General features: G+C 44.0%; 1 protein-coding gene across 9 annotated transcripts in view; it reads left to right on the top strand.

Moving 5' to 3' along the window:
• Positions 1–22,567, top strand: part of LOC118401239 (myocyte-specific enhancer factor 2A-like) — a 120,701-nt gene that overhangs the window by 31,014 nt on the left and 67,120 nt on the right. For all 9 annotated transcript variants that reach the window (XM_035798594.2, XM_035798592.2, XM_035798587.2 and 6 more), the window contains one exon: positions 3,122–3,314. In XM_035798594.2, coding sequence (XP_035654487.1) covers positions 3,261–3,314 — 54 coding nt within the window. In that variant the 5' untranslated portion in view covers positions 3,122–3,260. The remainder of the gene's footprint in view (positions 1–3,121; positions 3,315–22,567) is intronic.

Here is a 22,567-nt window from a genome sequence, read left to right as displayed (position 1 = left end):
TGTTCTGCACTTGACCAAGACATTGTAAATAAGAATCTGTCCTTAAGTGACTTGCCTAAAATGTAAAGTATGCCTTAACATTCACCAGTTATTATGCGTTGATTTTACATTGGGATTCACAACAACTTTTATTAGGATAAAATTGGTCTGCATTTTTGTAGTGGCAAACAACTTGTACTGTGTTAATTATTACTCTCATTCAAGTAAAATGATGCAAGTCAATCTAGGTTTACAGATAGAATAAGGAAATATATTTATTCAGAGTGGCTGTACCAAGCGGAGTGTAGCACACCTGGTGTCTGAGGGGCCTCAGCTTGTCATCTCATATTTATGTAACAGAAATGTCATGACACAAGGCATTACACCACAAGAACCTGCACTGTCCTGCACTGCTATGACATATCCTCTCACAGTTTAGAGACATGGTGGAATGTGTGTGTTTTACTGGCAATAGATTCAGGCCTACTGTACAATTGTACAATACAGTGTCAAGACAAGCAAGATAACTTACTTTCAAAGTAAGAGACAGACAGACAAACACTCATATAGACACACCAGTAGAAAAAGTGTCAGTATGAGTATTTGGAAACGGTGAATGAAAAAGTACACTCGTTCTCACTGGTGTGTTGTGATGTGGTTTAGGGAAATTCTTAATGGGTTTTTACGTGGTTAGTTTCCTTACTGTGGACAGCCATGCGTGGGTTGTTGGCTCGGTGAACTCATGTTGAGTTTGCCTAACAGTGGAGGTTAGATTCAGACAGCCAGACACTATAATGCCAGTGTCACAAACCCCCAAATTACTGTATGCAACTGGAACTGGCCATTTCTGGTCCCATGATGTTAGTCAGCTCTCAAGTGTAACCACACAGTAGTCTGTAATGCTGACTGTATCTCTGGACGTGGGCTGAATACTCTAACGTTAACTTTATTCAGAGGTTCTGCTCTATGGTGAAATGTAGTTGTATATGCATTTTTTTTGTGTGTCAGTGATGAATGCTCCTCCAGCGAGAGGTATATGCAGTGCCTTCGGAAAGTATTCAGACCCCTTCAAATTTTCCACATTTTGTTAGGTTATAGTCTTATTCCAAAATGTATTAAATAGTTTCTTCCCCCTCTTCAATCTACTCACATTAGCCCATAATGACAAAGCAAAAACTGTTGTTGTTTAAAAAAAAACATTTTTGCTAATTTATTACAAATAAAAAAAACTGAAATAAAACATTTACATAAGTATTCAGACCCTTTACTCAGTACTTTGTTGAAGCACCTTTGGCAGCGATTACAGCATCAATTCTTCTTGGGTACGACGCTAGAAGCTTGGCACACCTGTATTTGGGGAGTTTCTCCCATTCTTCTCTGAAAATCCTCTCAAGCTCTGTCAGGTTGGATGGAGAATGTTGCTGCACAGCTATTTTCAGGTCTCTCCAGAGATGTTTGATCGGGTTCAAGTCCAGGCTCTGGCTGGGCCACTCAAGGACATTCAGAGGCTTGTCCCAAAGCCACTCCTGGACTGTCTTGGCTCTGTGCTTAGGGTCGTTGTCCTGTTGGAAGGTGAACCTTCGCCCCAGTCTGAGGTCCTGAGCGCTCTGGAGCAGGTTTTCATCAAGATCTCTCTGTACTTTGCTCCATTCAACTTTGCCTCGATCCTGACTAGTCTTCCAGTCCCTGCTGCTGAAAAACATCCCAACAGCATGGTGCTGCTACAACCATGCTTCACCGTAGGGATGGTGCCAGGTTTCCTCCAGACGTTTCCTCCAGACGTGACTCTTGGCATTCAGGCTAAAGAGTTCAATCTTGGTTTCATCAGGTCTGAGAAGTTTTGGTGGTCAAGAGTTCAATCTTGGTTTTTCTCATGGTCTGATAATCTTTATGTGCCTTTTGGCTTCTGTCTGGCCACTCTAGCATAAAGGCCTGATTGAATGCTGCAGAGATGGTTGTCGTTCTGGAAAGTTCTCCCATCTCTACAGAGGAGCTCTAGAGTTTTGTCAGAGTGACCATCGGGTTCTTGGTCACCTCCCTGACCAAGGCCCTTTCCTCCAATAGCTCAATTTGGCAGGGCAGCCAGCTCTAGGAACAGTCTTGGTGGTTCCAAAAAAATGTCGATTTAAGAATGATGGAGGCCACTGTGTTCTTGGGGACCTTCAATGCTGCAGAAATTTGGAAAAAGTCAAGGGGTCTGAATACTTTCCGAAGGCACTGTATTTCCCTTAGATCAGAGGAGCAGCTATAGGGCAGAGTTCATAAGGTCTGAACCAGTCGCCAGGTTGGCAGGTTACAGAGCACCTCACGTGGGAATTACCTCATCCACCTCAGAGGATTTAAACCTGAGGATGTCAACCTGAGACTAGGTGCACTCTTAATCATCTTAAGAGCAAAGCTGGGAGCAGCCTGGGTCAGATAAGGAAGAGTGAAGCAGAAGTATATTAGTTAAAGCTCTGTGATTCTGTCGTCCTGTTACTGGTTGTTAGGCTTTAAGATCGAAGAAAGATAAACCCAGTAGAAATGTACTTGGTTGGGAGTCATAAATGGCAAGGTGCACTTCAATAACAGCTCAATGCAGTAATTTCTCACTTCAAATGGAAAACATAATTTCACAATTAAGTTTAAAATGCTTTTGAAAGTCTTTTCATTGGTTCTGAATCAGGCCTATTCAACACTAAGGACATATCAATTGCGTTTAGCATTTTCTAAGCAGTTTCCCCTTAAAGACTGAAGTGTTCTGCCAGTGGCTCCAGCTGCTGTGTAAGTGCATGTGGGGAGATAAGGAGACATCATGTTCTCCGGTCATTCTCAGATCCTCTCTGTATGTGTCAGGGAATGGAATACAGACTCCTTGGCTGCTTTGATGTGCCTGAGAAGAGATCACTCAGTGTTATGTTAGCTTCCGAGTGGTGCGGTCTAAGGCACTGCATATGAGTGCAACAGGGGTCACTAAAGACCCTGGTTCGATCCTGGCCTGTATCATAACCGGCCGTGATCAGGAGTCCCATAGGCGTTGCCTGGGGTAGGCCGCCATTGTAAAAATAAGAATTTGTTCTGTACTGACTTGCCTGGTTAAATAAAACAAATATGTTGTTCTTTCCTCTTTCTTTCTATCTCTCTCTCTCTTTCTCTCCTGCAGATTGTGGTGTGGTCACAAGAAGGACAGAGTAAAACCAAGTAGAGTGTTGTACAATGTGCTAGGAGTGAAGGAAAGAAGACAAGCTCTGTTGTTTTTCTGATATTCTTGAGGTGTCAGAGAGACCAAACAAGACGCAGAGATGGGCCGGAAGAAGATACAGATCACGAGGATTATGGATGAGAGGAACAGGCAGGTCAGTGTCATCCCCCCATCCCCCCTACCCTCCACTCAACATAAAGAAGCCTCTTTCTCTCTTGTCACACAGGCTAATGGCAGTAGGCTACTGTTGCCCTGTATGGAGTTGAAAACAGGAGTTAAGTTCTCACCACTTAACCACCTGTTTTGAATTCTTGACAGGGACTCAGAGTGCCTACTGACAACACAGGACCAGGCATGTGCACAGATAGGGTTATACCTGTGCAGAACACATGCCCCTTTGCCCTCCCACTCACCAAGTGCCCTTTTGGGTGGGGTTATACCATTTTTTTGTAAACAGTTTTTGTTGTTGTTGTTCTGAACCCACTGCCCGCAAGTCGTTGTGACATTATCAAGTTCGCCACAAAATGCATCAGTGATTTGTATTTTCCATAAACTTTCTGAAACGGCACAGGAATGCACGTCTGTGTGTATGTGTGCGGTGCAAATGATGGAAAGGCTTTCCCAAAAACCTTTTCAATTAAAATGTTAACTACAATGTAGACATGTGACAGAATGATATTATGATCATTTAAATTAATCTAGTGGCCATTTGTTTTGCAAACTCTGCAATCACATGAGTCTACAGAAACACCACCAACCAAACAACGGTCTCTTCCTGGTTCGCATTAAAGGGTGACTACACACAAAACTTTAAATGTTTCATTTTTCCCCAACCTCAAATGTGGTTTCCTGTTGTGGTGTAAACATTGTTGTGGATTTAGAACATTCAATTTGGTTTTTGTGAACGGAACTGGGAAAAATGGAAAACAGAATTTATGAAAAAAACTATACGGAATCAGGCAAAATTAGGACAGGTGGAAGGGATGTATCTACTTGGGTAGGGGCTCTATGATTGGCTGAGGGGGACACAGGAAGAGGAAGTGTTTGGGGCTGGTGATGTCTCAATCTTCTCATCCAATGGCAAGGAAGGATGGGCTCTGAGGTTGACTTTTTTGGGGGAGAGACGGGTAACTATCTCACCAATGTCTATCCATTAATTTCTCTGTCTCATGCTCTATTGCTCTGGCTCTCCCTTTTCCCAGAGTTTACTTCTCTCTTCTGGGGGTCGTAGAGAAAAACGGAGAACACCATCTTGTAGGTCAGATCATACTGACGATACATACATTTCCATGATAAAATACATTTTCAGGATGTCTCATGGTGTTAAAAAACACAGCTCTAGCTTTGCCACCTTTCACCGTAGATGCGTAAGTGCGACACTGGTGAATGGAAAAAAACAGATATCTCTAGCTTAAACTGACATATTTTGGTGGGGATTTGTTTGCTATGTAACTTAGATTGATGCACCGGTGCGTCAATCAACTCCAGGGGGTTAAAATGACAGATTATTATAGGGATTTTTTTATTATGCTAATTTGATTTCCGCGGTGGCACGGACATCAACCTTAAAGGGTTAACATTATTTTTTTTAATGACTACCTATCTCTGTACCCAGCACATACAATTATCTGTAATGTCGAGCAGTGAATTTCAAACACAGATTCAACCACAAATGCCAGGGAGGTATTCCAATGCCTCGCAAAGAGCCTCCTTCCTTGGCCTCCAACTGCTCTTAAACGCTAGTAAAACTAAATGCATGCTCTTCAACCGATTGCTGCCCGCACCCGCCTGCCTAGCATCACTACTCTGGATGGTTCTGACTTTGAATATGTGGACAACTATAAATACCTAGGTGTCTGGCTAGACTGTAAACTCTCCTTCCAGACTCATATTAAGCATCTACAATCCAAAATTACATCTAGAATTGGCTTCCTATTTCGCAAGCCTCCTTTCACTCATGCTGCCAAACATACCCTCGTAAAACTGACTATCCTGATGATCCTTGACTTCGGCGATGTCATTTACAAAATAGCCTCCAACACTCTACTCAGCAAATTGGATGCCGTCTATCACAGTGCATCAGTTTTGTCACCAAAGCCCCATATACTACCCACCATTGCGACCTGTATGCTCTCGTTGGCTGGTCCTTGCTACATATTTCTTGCCAAACCCACTGGCTCCAGGTCATCTACAAGTCTCTGCTAGGTAAAGCCCCACCTTATCTCAGCTCACTGGTCACCATAGCAACACCCACCCGTAGCACGCGCTCCAGCAGGTATATTTCACTGGTCATCCCCAAAGTCAACACCTCCTTTGGCTGCCTTTTCTTCCAGTTCCTTGCTGCCAATGACTGGAATGTATTGCAAAATTAAGTGGGAGACTTATATCTCCCTCACTAACTTCAAGCATCGGCTGTCAGAGCAGCTTACAGATCTCTGCAGCTGTACACAGCCCATCTGTAAATTGCCCATCCAACCAACTACCTACCTCATTCCCATATTTGTTTTAGTTTTTTTTCTGCTCGTTTGCACACCAGTATCTCTACTTGCACATCCTCATCTGCACATCTATCGCTCCAGTGTTAATTGCTTAAAATTCTAACTACTTCGCCGCTATGGCCTATTTATTGCCTTACCTCCTTACATAATTTGCACACACTGTATACAGATTTTATACTGTGTTATTGACTGTACGTTTGTTTATCCCATGTGTAACTCTGTGTTGTTGTTGTTGTTGTCGCATTGCTTTGTTTATCTTGGCCAGGTCGCAGTTGTAAATGATAACTTGTTCTCAACTGGCCTACCTGGTTAAATAAAGGTGAAATAAAAATATATAAAAAAGAAGGGCACCTATAGGTAGATGGGTGAAAAAACAAAAACATTGACATTGAATATCCCTTTGAGCATGGTGAAGTTATTAGTTACACTTGGATGATTTTTTATCAATACACAGAGTCACTACAAAGATACAGGATTCCTTCCTAACTCAGTTGCCGGAATGGAAGGAAACCGCTCATGGATTTCACCATTGGGCCAATGGCGACTTTAAAAGAGTTGCAGAGTTTATAGCTGTGATAGGAGAAACCTGAGTATGGATCAACAAATTGTAGTTACTCTACAATACTAACCTAATTGACAGAGAAAAAATACATTTTTTTTTTTACATTTAAGTCATTTAGCAGACGCTCTTATCCAGAGCGACTTACAAATTGGTGCATTCACCTTATGACATCCAGTAGAACAGTCACTTTACAATAGTGCATCTAAATCTTAAAGGGGGGTGAGAAGGATTACTTATCCTATCCTAGGTATTCCTTAAAGAGGTGGGGTTTCAGGTGTCTCCGGAAGGTGGTGATTGACTCCGCTGTCCTGGCGTCGTGAGGGAGTTTGTTCCACCATTGGGGGCCAGAGCAGCGAACAGTTTTGACTGGGCTGAGCGGGAACTGTACTTCCTCAGTGGTAGGGAGGCGAGCAGGCCAGAGGTGGATGAACGCAGTGCCCTTGTTTGGGTGTAGGGCCTGATCAGAGCCTGGAGGTACTGAGGTGCCGTTCCCCTCACAGCTCCGTAGGCAAGCACCATGGTCTTGTAGCGGATGCGAGCTTCAACTGGAAGCCAGTGGAGAGAGCGGAGGAGCGGGGTGACGTGAGAGAACTTGGGAAGGTTGAACACCAGACGGGCTGCGGCGTTCTGGATGAGTTGTAGGGGTTTAATGGCACAGGCAGGGAGCCCAGCCAACAGCGAGTTGCAGTAATCCAGACGGGAGATGACAAGTGCCTGGATTAGGACCTGCGCCGCTTCCTGTGTGAGGCAGGGTCGTACTCTGCGGATGTTGTAGAGCATGAACCTACAGGAACGGGCCACCGCCTTGATGTTAGTTGAGAACGACAGGGTGTTGTCCAGGATCACGCCAAGGTTCTTAGCGCTCTGGGAGGAGGACACAATGGAGTTGTCAACCGTGATGGCGAGATCATGGAACGGGCAGTCCTTCCCGGGAGGAAGAGCAGCTCCGTCTTGCCGAGGTTCAGCTTGAGGTGGTGATCCGTCATCCACACTGATATGTCTGCCAGACATGCAGAGATGCGATTCGCCACCTGGTCATCAGAAGGGGGAAAGGAGAAGATTAATTGTGTGTCGTCTGCATAGCAATGATAGGAGAGACCATGTGAGGTTATGACAGAGCCAAGTGACTTGGTGTATAGCGAGAATAGGAGAGGGCCTAGAACAGAGCCCTGGGGGACACCAGTGGTGAGAGCGCGTGGTGAGGAGACAGATTCTCGCCACGCCACCTGGTAGGAGCGACCTGTCAGGTAGGACGCAATCCAAGCGTGGGCCGCGCCGGAGATGCCCAACTCGGAGAGGGTGGAGAGGAGGATCTGATGGTTCACAGTATCGAAGGCAGCCGATAGGTCTAGAAGGATGAGAGCAGAGGAGAGAGAGTTAGCTTTAGCGGTGCGGAGCGCCTCCGTGATACAGAGAAGAGCAGTCTCAGTTGAATGACTAGTCTTGAAACCTGACTGATTAGGATCAAGAAGGTCATTCAGAGAGAGATAGCGGGAGAGCTGGCCAAGGACGGCACGTTCAAGAGTTTTGGAGAGAAAAGAAAGAAGGGATACTGGTCTGTAGTTGTTGACATCGGAGGGATCGAGTGTAGGTTTTTTCAGAAGGGGTGCAACTCTCGCTCTCTTGAAGACGGAAGGGACATAGCCAGCGGTCAGGGATGAGTTGATGAGCGAGGTGAGGTAAGGGAGAAGGTCTCCGGAAATGGTCTGGAGAAGAGAGGAGGGGATAGGGTCAAGCGGGCAGGTTGTTGGGCGGCCGGCCGTCACAAGACGTGAGATTTCATCTGGAGAGAGAGGGGAGAAAGAGGTCAGAGCACAGGGTAGGGCAGTGTGAGCAGAACCAGCGGTGCCGTTTGACTTAGCAAACGAGGATCGGATGTCGTCGACCTTCTTTTCAAAATGGTTGACGAAGTCATCTGCAGAGAGGGAGGAGGGGGGGGAGGGGGAGGAGGATTCAGGAGGGAGGAGAAGGTGGCAAAGAGCTTCCTAGGGTTAGAGGCAGATGCTTGGAATTTAGAGTGGTAGAAAATGGCTTTAGCAGCAGAGACAGAGGAGGAACATGTAGAGAGGAGGGAGTGAAAGGATGCCAGGTCCGCAGGGAGGCGAGTTTTCCTCCATTTCCGTTCGGCTGCCCGGAGCCCTGTTCTGTGAGCTCGCAATGAGTCGTCGAGCCACGGGGCGGGAGGGGAGGACCGAGCCGGCCTGGAGGATAGGGGACATAGAGAGTCAAAGGATGCAGAAAGGGAGGAGAGGAGGGTTGAGGAGGCAGAATCAGGAGATAGGTTGGAGAAGGTTTGAGCAGAGGGAAGAGATGATAGGATGGAAGAGGAGAGAGTAGCGGGGGAGAGAGACCGAATGTTGGGACGGCGCGATACCATCCGAGTAGGGGCAGTGTGGGAGGTGTTAGATGAGAGCGAGAGGGAAAAGGATACAAGGTAGTGGTCGGAGACTTGGAGGGGAGTTGCAATGAGGTTAGTGGAAGAACAGCATCTAGTAAAGATGAGGTCGAGCGTATTGCCTGCCTTGTGAGTAGGGGGGGAAGGTGAGAGGGTGAGGTCAAAAGAGGAGAGGAGTGGAAAGAAGGAGGCAGAGAGGAATGAGTCAAAGGTAGACGTGGGGAGGTTAAAGTCGCCCAGCACTGTGAGAGGTGAGCCGTCCTCAGGAAAGGAGCTTATCAAGGTATCAAGCTCATTGATGAACTCTCCGAGGGGACCTGGAGGGCGATAAATGATAAGGATGTTAAGCTTGAAAGGGCTGGTAACTGTGACAGCATGGAATTCAAAGGAGGCGATAGACAGATGGGTAAGGGGAGAAAGAGAGAATGACCACTTGGGAGAGATGAGGATCCCGGTGCCACCACCCCGCTGACCAGAAGCTCTCGGTGTGTGCGAGAACACGTGGGCGGACGAAGAGAGAGCAGTAGGAGTAGCAGTGTTGTCTGTGGTGATCCATGTTTCCGTCAGTGCCAAGAAGTCGAGGGACTGGAGGGAGGCATAGGCTGAGATGAACTCTGCCTTGTTGGCCGCAGATCGGCAGTTCCAGAGGCTACCGGAGACCTGGAACTCCACGTGGGTCGTGCGCGCTGGGACCACCAGATTAGGGTGGCCGCGGCCACGCGGTGTGGAGCGTTTGTATGGTCTGTGCAGAGAGGAGAGAACAGGGATAGACAGACACATAGTTGACAGGCTACAGAAGAGGCTACGCTAATGCAAAGGAGATTGGAATGACAAGTGGACTACACGTCTCAAATGTTCAGAAAGTTAAGCTTACGTAGCAAGAATCTTATTGACTAAAATGATTAAAATGATACAGTACTGCTGAAGTAGGCTAGCTGGCAGTGGCTGCGTTGTTGACACTACACTAATCAAGTCGTTCCGTTGAGTGTAATAGTTTCTGCAGTGCTGCTATATAAAAAGAAGGAAGCCTGTACAAGGCCATGAAGTAATACTGAAATGTGTCAAAGCAATTCACTTTTTATTCTGAGTACAGTGTTACGTTTGGGGAAAAAAACAATACAACACATTACTGAGTACCGTTCTCCATATTTTCAAGCATGGTGGGGCCACATTATGGCCACATTATGTTATAGGTATGCTTGTAATCATTAAGGACTGGGGATGTTTTCAGGATAAAAAATAAACGGAAGGGAGCTAAGCACAGGCAAAATGCTAGAGGAAAACCTGTTTTAGTTTGCATTCCACCAGACACTGGGAGATGAATTCACATATCAGCAGGACAATAACCTAAAATACAATGCCAAATCTACACTGGAGTTGCTTTCCAAGAAGACAATAAATGTTCCTTAGTGGCAGAGTACAGTTTTGACTTAAATCTACTTGAAAATCTATGGAAATACCTGAAAATGGTTGTCTAGCAATAATGGTTGTCTAGCAATAATCAACAACCAATTTGACAATTTTGAAAAGAATAATGGCAAATGTTATGCAATCCAATCCAAGCTCATAGAGATTTACCCAGAAAGGCTCACAGCTGTAATCGCTGCCAAAGGTGCTTCTACACAGTATTGACACAGGTGTGTGAATACTCAGGAGAATGGCAAAATTACATCAATCTGTAAGTCATTGAGAGAGGACATCAGTTTTGTATGTGAATCAATGATAACAATGATGGAGAAATCAGATTATCTCAAGGGACAATCAAGGCAGAACAACATTGTTGTGAACGGAACTGCAGAATCTCCACATGAGACCTGGATGGAGTCTGAGGACAAAGTGAGGGCAATGATCTTGGAAAAACTGAACTTGGACCACATGAGGGTTGAGGTGGAGTGTGCCCACATGACTGGAAAACTCACCACCGGCCCAGGTGACAGGACCAGGCCGATAGTTGTCAGATTCCTGAGGTTCAAGGACAAGGGAGCTGTTCTGGAAAGTGCCAAGAACTTGAGAGGAACGTATATTTCCTCAATCAGGACTGTCCTTAAGCTGTGTGCCAGAAGAGGAAATAAATTATCCCAGCCATGAAAGCTGCCAGAGCACATGGGGACATTGCTTACATCCGCTACGACAGGCTCATTGTCCACCCTCTCTTCAAAATGTCTGGAAGGAATGAGAAAGCCAAGCCTATGGGTTTGTAGCTTCAACCCTGCAGCACACACACATACTTACATACACCAACTGATTAATGGACTGCTGAATGTATATCTTTTTCTCTTGCTTTGTTTGCTCTTTTCCATTTTATGTCTATCTTTGATAAGCTACCCAGGAAATTCATGAAATCAATAACTTGCTAACATCTGATAACATTCATATATTAGCCATTTCTGAGACTCACTTAGATATACTGCTCAAAAAATAAAGGGAACACTTAAACAACACAATGAAACTCCAAGTCAATCACACTTCTGTGAAATCAAACTGTCCACTTAGGAAGCAACACTGATTGACAATAAATTTCACATGCTGTTGTGCAAATGGAATAGACAACAGGTGGAAATTATAGACAATTAGCAAGACACCCCCAATAAAGGAGTGGTTCTGCAGGTGGGGACCACAGACCACTTCTCAGTTCCTATGCTTCCTGGCTGATGTTTTGGTCACTTTTGAATGCTGGCGGTGCTTTCACTCTAGTGGTAGCATGAGACGGAGTCTACAACCCACAAAAGTGGCTCAGGTAGTGCAGCTCATCCAGGATGGGACATCAATGCGAGCTGTGGCAAGGTTTGCTGTGTCTGTCAGCGTAGTGTCCAGAGCATGGAGGCGCTACCAGGAGACAGGCCAGTACATCAGGAGAAGTGGAGGAGGCCGTAGGAGGGCAACAACCCAGCAGCAGGACTACCTGCTACCTCCGCATTTGTGCGAGGAGCAGGAGGAGCACTGCCAGAGCCCTGCAAAATTACCTCCAGCAGGCCACAAATTTGCATGTGTCTGCTCAAATGGTCAGAAACAGACTCCATGAGGGTGGTATGAGGGCCCGACGTCCACAGGTGGGGGTTGTGCTTACAGCCCAACATCGTGCAGGACGTTTGGCATTTGCCAGAGAACACCAAGATTGGCAAATTTGCCACTGGCGCCCTGTGCTCTTCACAGATGAAAGCAGGTTCACACTGAGCACATGTGACAGACGTGACAGAGTCTGGAGACGCCGTGGAGAACGTTCTGGTGCCTGCAACATCCTCCAGCATGACCGGTTTGGCGGTGGGTCAGTCATGGTGTGGGGTGGCATTTCTTTGGGGGGCCGCACAGCCCTCCATGTGCTCGCCAGAGGTAGCCTGACTGCCATTAGGTACCGAGATGCGATCCTCAGACCCCTTGTGAGACCATATGCTGGTGCGGTTGGCCCTGGGTTCCTCCTAATGCAAGACAATGCTAGACCTCATGTGGCTGGAGTGTGTCAGCAGTTCCTGCAAGAGGAAGGCATTGATGCTATGGACTGGCCCGCCCGTTCCCCAGACCTGAATCCAATTGAGCACATCTGGGACATCATGAAGTTGGCGGATGCTTTAGTCCAGGTCTGGGAGGAGATCCCTCAGGAGACCATCCGCCACCTCATCAGGAGCATGCCCGGGCGTTGTAGGCAGGTCATACAGGCACGTGGAGGCCGCACACACTACTAAGCCTCATTTTGACTTGTTTTAAGGACATTACATCAAAGTTGGATCAGCTTGTAGTATGGTTTTCCACTTTAATTTTGAGTGTGACTCCAAATCCATGGGTTGATAAATTTGATTTCCATTGGTAATTTTTGTGTATGTTTGTTGTCAGCACATTCAGCTATGTAAAGAAAAAGGTATTTAATAAGAATATTTCATTCATTCAGATCTAGGATGTGTTATTTTAGTGTTCCCTTTATTTTTTTGAGCAGTGTATTTCATTTGATGATACAGCAGTAGCAATACAAGGATATAACATCTATAGAAGACAGGAATGCTTATGCTTAATGCTTAGGTGTTGATATATATATTCAGAGCCATATCCCTGTAATGCTTAGAGAAGATCATGTCAAATGTAATTGAATTGTTGTGCTTTCAGGTTCACCTGGCACATCCAAAGCCTTTTCTTTTGGTGTGTTGCTATAGGCCACCAAGTGCTAACAGTCAGTGTCTAAATAATATGTGTGAAATGCTTGATAGTGTATGTAAAGTAAACAGAGAGGTGTGCTTTCTTGGGGACCTGAATATTGACTCAAACTGAATATTAACTCAAACAGGTTATTAATCTCAGTCAAATAGTTTCTTGATCATTGCTAGACAACCATTTTCAGGTCTTGACAAACATTTTCAAGAAGATTTAAGTCAAAACTGTAACTCGGCCAATCAGGAACATTTACTGTCCTCTTGGCAAGAAACTCCAGTGTAGATTTAACCTTGTGTTTTAAGATATTGTCCTGATGAAAGGTGAATTAATCTCCCAGTCTCTAGTAGAAAGCTGATGGAACCAGGAATAAGATTTTACCTGTGCTTAGCTCCCTTCCGTTTATTTTTTATCCTGAAAAACTGCCCAGTCAACGATTACAAGTATACCCATAACATGATGCAGCCACCACTATGCTTGAAAATATGGAGAGTGGTACTCAGTAATGTGTTGTTTTGGATTTGCCACAAACATAACGATTTCTATTCAGGACAAAAAGTTAATTGCTTTGCCACATTTGTTGCAGTATTTCTTTAGTGTCTTGCTGCAAACAGGAGGCATGTTTTGGAATATGTTTATTCTGTACATGCTTCCTTCTTTTCACTCAGTCAATTAGGTTAGTATTGTAGAGTAACTACAATGTTGTTGATCCATCCTCAGTTGTCTCCTATCACAACCAATGAAATCTCAAACTGTTTTAAAGTCGCCTTTGGCACAGTGGAGGCACTGTGCTATGAGGGAGGAATAATATATTTTTTTATGAGCATGGCCTTATTTCTATTACAGGATGTTGGATGACTGACATTCATATTCCATTCACCCAGTTCAATGTAGCATCGATAGGTTTAGGCTACTACATTATACTCTAATTTTCCCCATACCCATCTTGAGGTTGCTACAACCAAGCCTATGAATGAAAGTTTACACTGTAGGTGCACACAGGTCGAGAGAAAAATATGAGCTGACAGACAGTGACTGATGGATAGACTGTGACACATTCAGTACTGCGTTGCACACTCTTGCCTGCATCTAGCTTATCTCGGGTGTAATCATTAGTTCAACAGTTGCAAACGAGAGTTTCTATTGGACAAATTCAGGTATTTTTATCCCCATTTCGTTTTCTTCCGTTTAATAACAGAATCGTTGGAAGGAATACACGGGGCGGCAGCGTAGCCTAGTGGTTAGAGCGTTGGACTAGTAACCGGAAGGTTGCAAGTTCAAACCCCCGAGCTGACAAGGTACAAATCTGTCGTTCTGCCCCTGAACAGGCAGTTAACCCACTGTTCTTAGGCCGTCATTGAAAATAAGAATTTGTTCTTAACTGACTTGCCTAATTAAATAAAGGTAAAATAAAAAAATACAAATAAATACACCCCTGATCGCGCCTAAATACAGTTCACTTTCATAGCTGCCACATTGTATTCCTTCTAGGCACTCTCCTCCTCTCACCTTTTACATTTGTTTGTGGACTTCAATGCACAAGACATCAGCTGTATGTGACCAGAAAAAGAAAAACATGTCATAACCCCCCCACACAGCCTACATCGTTGTCCCAATATTAGCTAAAGTAACGTCCTAGTCAACATAGCTAATAGAACTAATGAGTTAGTAAAACCCGCTACAATCATGCAGAAACGTTACAGTGTATAGTCAGCAAGCAGTTTACCAGTTATACCGGCAGGCCCCTGTGGCAATACATTAATAAAACCAAAAGCTTACCTTGATTTGGATGAGTTCCAATGTTGTGTTGGATAGTCATAGCCAGCTAGCTAACATAGCATCCCTCTGTTGAGTAGGCTAAACAAGCCATCTGCATTTGCTAGCTAAGTAAGTGAAACTGAAAGTGAAATTACAATCTTTCTCTCTTGCTTCACCTTCGTTTTTGATTTAATAAATTTGTTGAACTGTTCAACTATTGTCTTTCTCGCTCTATGAGTCAACTACTCACCACCTTTTATGCACTGCAGTGCTAGCTAGCTGTAGCTTATGCTTTCAAGTTTCGAAGTTCATCAAAGGTAAACGATTTAATTTGATTGCTTTTCTGATTTCCGTGACAAGGTTGCCTGCTGCTAGCAAGGCATAATGCTATGCTAGGCTATGATAAACTTACACACATGCTTGTCTAGCGTTGGCTGTAAAGCATATTTTGAAAATCTGAGATGACAGGGTGATTCACAAAAGGCTAAGCTGTGTTCCAATATATTTCACTTGTGATTTTCATGAATAGGAATATTTTCTAGGAAGATTTAATTCCGTTGCGTTATGCTAATTCGTGTCAGGCGATGATTACGCTCCCGGATCCGGGTTTGAGAGTCACAAGAAGTTAATAACCCTTAATAAAGAGTTGCAGTCTGTTTTGGAATGGGTGGGCAGTAATAAACAGGTCCTGAAACTCTCAAATTCAAGAAAGCGTACAGTATTATAAAGAACCATTATTGCATGGAACTCCGTTTCATCTCATATTGCTCAAATAATCAGCAAACCTGATTTAAAAAACCAGATAAAGCAACACTTCACGGCACAATGCCTCTCCCCTATTTGACCTAGATAGTTTGTGTGTATGCATTGATATATATAGGCTACGTGTGCCTTGAATTTTTTTTTATGTAGTTCTGTCCTTGAGCTGTTCTTGTCTATTCAATTTCTGTATTATGTTTCATGTTTTGTGTGGACCCCAGGAAGAGTAGCTGTTGCTTTTGCAACAGCTAATGGAGATCCTAATAGTACCAAATACATAAATTATCAACGTCAATGATCAGCTGATTGCACACCCTTATTTCCCAATGTCAATCCAGTCTTACGAGGCACTGTAAATAATAGCTTGCTTACAATTTGTGTTTTGTTGCAGAAATAAATACGATTATGCTCAAAAATGTTAAAATTTTCACTAAAGAGGCAATTGGTATGTTATGAATTCCTAGATATTGATTATGAAAGGGGGAGGTGCGCCCTTTTTTTCATTTTGAGCACCTGCCCCCTGAAAGGTCTGTGCACGGCCCTGCACAGGACTGTTTGTTTTGAGGTAGGAATGTTCTCTGGTATTCAAGTGTGCTTCAATTATTTTCAATTCAATAGATGTAATTTATTGTTTGTAATACAATACCATTCTCCAGGACTGTAAGATAAAGTGTATCTATCCAGTGTATGGGTTAGCTGTAAAATTATATGCCTTCAATGTTGAGAAACGATGGGATCAGCTGGCTTTAAATATGTTTATATTCCATATAAACATAGATTTTCTAGGTATAAACTGGTGTTATGAAACAAAGTAATGTAATCATGTCATTTAAACTGAGTGTATAATTTAAGCCTCATCTCAACAGCATTTATTATCAGAAAATATTAGATGCAGAAATAATACAAAACATATCTGATCCATTATATTGACTGTCAATTGAAATACTGTTCACGCCATTCAGAAGAGAGGCCATTTCTATATTGGGTAGTGTTAGGATAGGTTACCTGTTTTATGGAACTGCAGCTCGGCTGCTGTCACTGACAATATGAATCTGAACAGAAAGAACTTATGTCCCCAAAGTCCCAGCTGGATCAACAGGCACCATGGCATTTTTTGTCAGTGCAGTCGTATTTACAGACACGATTCCCCTGCCACCGTGCAATTTCAGCCAGAGAAGTTGATGAGGCAGCAGCAGTATAGCAGGCTGCAGCAGGGGCTGCTTGGCGTGGGAGTGAACCCAGAGCACTGAGCAGTGAGTGAGCAGGGCGAAGTGGGGTGACTGCGGCCTCTCCACACTGGAGGACTTGTCCCTTGGCCTGTCAGGGCCCCTCGCTGGGCTCCGCGCGGCTCCATGCGGTTGCAGCTACTTGGTAGTAATTAGGAGCAGCCACTGCACCTCAGCACCCTGTCATTAGCAGGGTGGGTCAGTCAGCCGGACACACAGCACCCTTCTGTCCCTCGACTCTAACTGCCATGGCTCTGGTACTGGCCAGCCACAGAGTAGAGAGGCCTGCCCTGGAATTCAGGCTGTCTACCTGATCACGCTAAATATAAACCCCTAAACAGCACAACACTTCCCAGTCCTGTCTGCTCAACCACTGTCTCAGAGGCCTACTGTATAGCCATGGAGAAGAGGGATCCCTAGAGTTTGCACTTTTACATAAAGTATGGAGAAGTGATCTTTTGACCCTGATCCAATAGGATAAATCATTTTTTGGGGGTAAGATGTATATATATATTATTTAACAATACAAAACATACATTTACAAATGACAGCATACTGTCGCACATCAATGACATCAGACCTACCCAGACCCACCTGCTCACACCCTCTCTCCAGCGCCCGCATCACTCTCCGCCACATGGCCTCAAACTGCACCATTTTGTTTCTCTCCGTTGCCGACGTACTTTCAACATTTAGGTAATATAGCATTTGACCTTTCCATTATGTTAACAAGGGACGATTGGTTGATTTCCAGTTTTTAAGTATACGTTTTTACAAGATGATTGACAAGTAAAGTACCGTCCAACCCATCGAGTATCTCACTGCACCCTCATATGCCATGTCTTAAAATGACATCAAATTGATCAGAAATACAGTGTAGACATTGTTAATGTTGTAAATGACTATTGTAGCTGGAAATGGCTGATTTTTAATGGAATGTCTACATAAGTGTACAGGGGCCCGTTATCAGCAACCACCACTCCTGTGTTCCAATGGCACGTTGTCTAGAAGGCCAGCATCACAGAGTCGCCTCTTCACTGTTGATGTTGAGAATGGTGTTTTTCGGGTACTATTTAATGAAGCTGCTAGTTGAGGACTTTTCTCAAACTAGACACTCTGGTGTACTTGTCCTCTTGCTCAATTGTGCATCGGGGCCTCCCACTCCTCTTTCTATTCTGGTTAGAGTATGTTTGTACTGTTCTGTGACGAGAGTAATGCACAGCGTTGTATGAGATCTTCAGTTTCTTGACAATTTCTTGCATGGAATAGCCTTCATTTCTTAGAACAAAATTAAACGGAAGAGTTTCAGAAGAAAGTTCTTTGTTTCTGGCCATGTTGAGCCTATAATCGAACCCACAAATGCTGATGCTCCAGATACTCATCTAGTCTAAAGAAGGCCAGTTTTATTGCTTTTTAATCAGGACAACAGTTTTCAGCTGTGCGAACATAATTACAAAAGGGTTTTCTAATGATCAATTAGCCTTTTAAAATTATAAACTTGGATTAGCTAACACAACGTGCCATTGGAACTCAGGAGTGATGGTTGCTGATAATGGGCCTCTGTACGCATATGTAGATATTCCATTACAAGTCAACTGTTTCCAGCTACAATAGTCATTTACAACATTGACAATGTCTACACCGTATTTCTGATCAATTCGATGTTATTTTAATGGTACATTTTTTGCCTTTCTTTCAAAAACAAGGACATTTCTAAGTGTACATTTGTATTGTTGCCAACTTTATTGCATTCCCAGAAAGCATGTATTATTGAGTCATTGTTAGTTTTGCACTTAAGACATGACTCTGCCGTTGTGCCATAGAATTTGTGAATTTTGTCTTTTACATAATACATTTTATACATTAGTTTATACTGGATTAATTGTACATTTTTGTTAACTGTAATTTAGTTATATTCCAACATTCACTCAGTCTTGTGCCAACATCAGTTGTTTTAAAGTCTTGGTTCCAATAGTTTTTTTTACTATTAGTTTCTAAGAGATTGAAGTTGGATAGGCTCTCTGCAAGGTTTTGCATTTCTTACCTATCATATGAACATCCTTTTCTGACTCAAATAAGATTCCCTCAAAATTGCTCTGATGTCCAAACGATTTCAAATTGAAATTTTGTGATATGAAACTTTTATGTTACATCTATTTGAAAATATCTACATTGGTCAGTCAAAACTGCTTTTTAATTCTGTCATCAAAATAAATGTATTTCCTATTACCAAGTCATTTACGCTTTCTCTGTTTTTAGTTTTCCATTTGGACCAATTTATCGGGGAATTCTGAAAAGCTATCTAAGGATTGTTCCATAGGGTTGTGTTTTTAGAATTTGATATTGGTTCTTGTAGAATACGCTTAATTTTCTTCCAAATATACTTTTTCATACTATGACCGAGTATAGTTTTTAAAAGAATGTCTTCGGTGGTGTAATTGGTATTACTGAGAATAAATATAAAAATAGGATGTATCCTATTCGCACCATCTCAAAATATCATTTGCACTCTCTGGCAGGTGGAACAACTTTCATGCCATGTGCACAGAAAGTTAATTAGGGTTTTGCTCACCCTCCTGAGGGTGATAACATGAGACCTCGTGACCCTGCCCCTCAGCTGCTCTGCTCCCGCTCCCCCATGTCTCTGACAGTTACTGTGTGGGATGCAGCTCTGCCAAGTGAGATACCAAAATCTACACAATGGGCCAATTATCAGCATAACACCTTTTTCTGGGTGGGATCTAAATAGCAGTCCAGGGGTGAGCAGACTCATGCCAGAGCATTAGTATCTGCACCATCTGCACTGACCTGTGACATCAGCAAAAAAGGAAAAGGAAGGAAGCAAGAACGTAGATTCAGGTTGTTTCTGATTGCTGAATTGACAAGCTGGGAACTCTCTGAAAACTTGCGGCTTGTAGCGTAAAGTGTAGAAGGGAAATACACTTACAGTACTCTATTGTTTTACAGAAAAGTCCAGGCGTGGAGACACACACTGCTTAGTCATTTATGTGTGTGTTGTCTTTCCATATGATTTTCAAATGTCACACTTCATCTCCCATAATGGTTATCAGTAGTGCCCAGGCGCAACCATTACTGTGGTTTCGCTGGCTCAGCAACAGAGACTCTTCTATGAGAATAGGGCACACTGTGAATACACTGGGAGTGCTGCTAAAATGAAGCTTCACCATGGTAATGTGATGTGTGTGTATCTTCTCTCCATGGACCTTGAAACACACAGTGTCTTGTCCCTGGGGTGTGCTCCTAACCAAGGGGAAACGACCATTAGCATACGAGCTCATTGTCGGAAGACAATTAGAATCGTTATCCGTGTGGCTTCACTGCCAGCAATCCATATTCATAGCGTTAAAGTGAACGAAGGCCTTAAGTAGGCTAATTAAATAGCGTGGTAATACAGGACGCTGCGCGCGGGGGGTCGTCTTCTCATATCATCACTGGAAGTGCTCTGGAAGGGCTGTTGACCTTTCACGATTTATGGCAGCGAGTGTGGCATGAGCTGGGAGGTCTGTAATTGCATCTATCAAAACAAATGGATTAGGCTCAAGAGCCCATGCAGGAATGAGCTCAGGCAGAGCACATAAAGTGTGTCATTTCTAGGGTGTTTCTTTGATTACCTTTGGATAGACTCGCCTATCAATTCTCTAAAATGTAATAATAGCCAACGTTTTAGCCATATCACTTTTTTACGAATAGATGTAGATTTCATAACCATAGCATTATTTTATGATGCTCACCCTATATCCCCTTGGTTCTACTGTTCTCTTCATCCTCTGGGTGTATGAAAGATGGAGGCTGAGGTCCTGTCATGAGTACAGGGCCCACACCGTTCTAGACACCAGTCCATGAGTGTGGCCCTTAGTGTAGGCAATGGGAGGGAGAGAGAAGCTTCAGCTCAGCCAGCCTCACAGAGCAGAGCAGCCTGCCTGACATGCTAATTGAAAACCTGTGTAAGGGATGAATGCTATAATGGAGCTGGACAACAGGATCACTGTGGATAGATCCATCCTCAGCTCAGCACCACCCTACAATTACAACTCCTAATGATAACACTCACCTGTCTCATTTAGACAGTCTGGCTGGATAATTGAAGAGTAGGGGAATGTTCTGAGATGAATCCCTGAGGGCGAATCTGGCTTAAGTACGCTCACATGGCCTGATGAGAAGTGCCTTGCAAACAGAGAAACTCTCTGTTGTGCCTTGATTGTGTTGTGACGGTCCTTGCCTCATGAATAGTACAAAATAACAACGGAAAGCCCATGGAATAGCCGAGAAGGACTTTTTAGCAGCAGCATGTGTGGGGTCTCCCCCCCAGTGAAAGGTACAGAGTGGCCTTGTTTAGTAGTGGAGTGGAGTGAGGCTGGCTGTGGCTGGCCTAGAGAGCTCTGCGTAGCTAGCTCCTCATGTCTAACGACGTCCTCTGGATGCCATTAAGCAGGCTCACCGGGGGTAATTGCCCAAGTCATTAAAAGTTTGATGATTTTCCTGCTGGGTGGAGGGTTGCCTGCCCTTGCTGTGGCTCACTTTGGATTTGGCTTTGGCATGTCACATGCTCATGGGCACAGTGCTGCTCTCTCCTTCTCTCTCTCTCTCTCGCTCTCTCTCCCCGTCTCTCCCTCTCTCACCGGGGAAGCATCGGAGCACATCACTATTTTTCATCCCATAGTCTCCCCGCTCTGAAACTCTGAAAGCTCTCAGGCCAACGCCGTTCTTTTTTGAACAGGTAAAATCCGTGTTGATAGAGAATGTAGAGAGAGACAACAGGGAAAACGGGGGAGGCTAGATTGAGTGCACTGCCTATGATGCATGTTTGAAAAGTAGAATATTTAAACTGCCTTACAAATGAGAGGGTAGCAGCTGTATGTGAAACAGAGACTATTATGTTTTGTTTTCACATATTTAAGTATTAGCAAGAGGTTAGTGAGGGAAGTTTAGTGGTCTGCTCCTGTTGTTAGGTTAGAAAGCAGAGACAATGTAGGAGCAGAAAAACTGTAATGACTGTAATGATTCAAATGACGTCCAAAACTGAGCAATAATTACATTATTTTTCTAGCAGCAGTCCTCTCACCGGCTCAGCCGAGTTGAATAGTGAAATTGTTCAACTAAACTCTATACATACACTATCAATGTAGACCTAGCAGAAGAGCTTGAGCGGTGGGCTCATTTCATGGAGTTTAATGGGGAGAATCTTACAGTTGAGTTTCAAGGTCAAGCGCAGCTGGCTGTCCAGACCTCTGGGTGCTACAGTGATCCATTGGAATGGGGGACTTGTGGATGTCCGTCCCCCTCGTCAGAGCTGATCCAGCCAGACAGGACATGAAGGAAGGCCCTGTGCCTAGTACTGTACTCTAGTTCTGCACAGCCAGGGGGACCGGGTCACTCTCTCAGCTGGTGCCAGGGCGCACAGATGGACAGTAATAGATTACTGTTGAGAGTTAGAATAGTAGAATACGCAAAGTACAATTTCGAAATTTGGTTGTGCATCAGCACCAACTATGCTGTTTACTTTCTTCGTCTACGTCATGTCGCTGAGTCTACCTTTAACATGTCATAAGTCAAGGCACAATGTGTAGAATTGCAGGAAATTAACTTTTAAACTTAAATTATTCTCTCCATTGTTAAGACAGGGGCCAGTAAAATGTTTTGCCTGCGAGGTGGGGGGGCCCCCATCAAAATCTTGATTAGGCCCCCAGAAGGCTAGGGCCGGTTCTGGCTACTGGTATAATGCAATGTTAAGAGAGTTAAGTAGTTTCACTGCACAAATAGATTGATTGCACAAATCAGTTGATTGAATGTGTGGGTATGGACACAGACCTGTGAGCAACTGCTGACCCTCATGATGAATTCAGATTTATTGTGGCTCCACCTCCATCAAAGTTGCCCATCCCTAGTCTACATGATCCTTTCATGGCAGAGCAAGATGGCCATGCACTCAGTTTGATCTCTGGCAACACATTATTTTCAGTACAGTAGGTCATATACAGTAGCAGTCAAATGTTTGGACACACCTTCTCATTCAAGGGGTTTTCATTATTTTTACTATTTTCTACATTTTAG

This window comes from Oncorhynchus keta, chromosome 22 (genome assembly GCF_023373465.1).
Source record: "Oncorhynchus keta strain PuntledgeMale-10-30-2019 chromosome 22, Oket_V2, whole genome shotgun sequence".
NCBI classification, from domain to species: Eukaryota; Metazoa; Chordata; class Actinopteri; order Salmoniformes; family Salmonidae; genus Oncorhynchus; species Oncorhynchus keta.
This window is presented reverse-complemented; position numbering and strand designations above follow the sequence as displayed.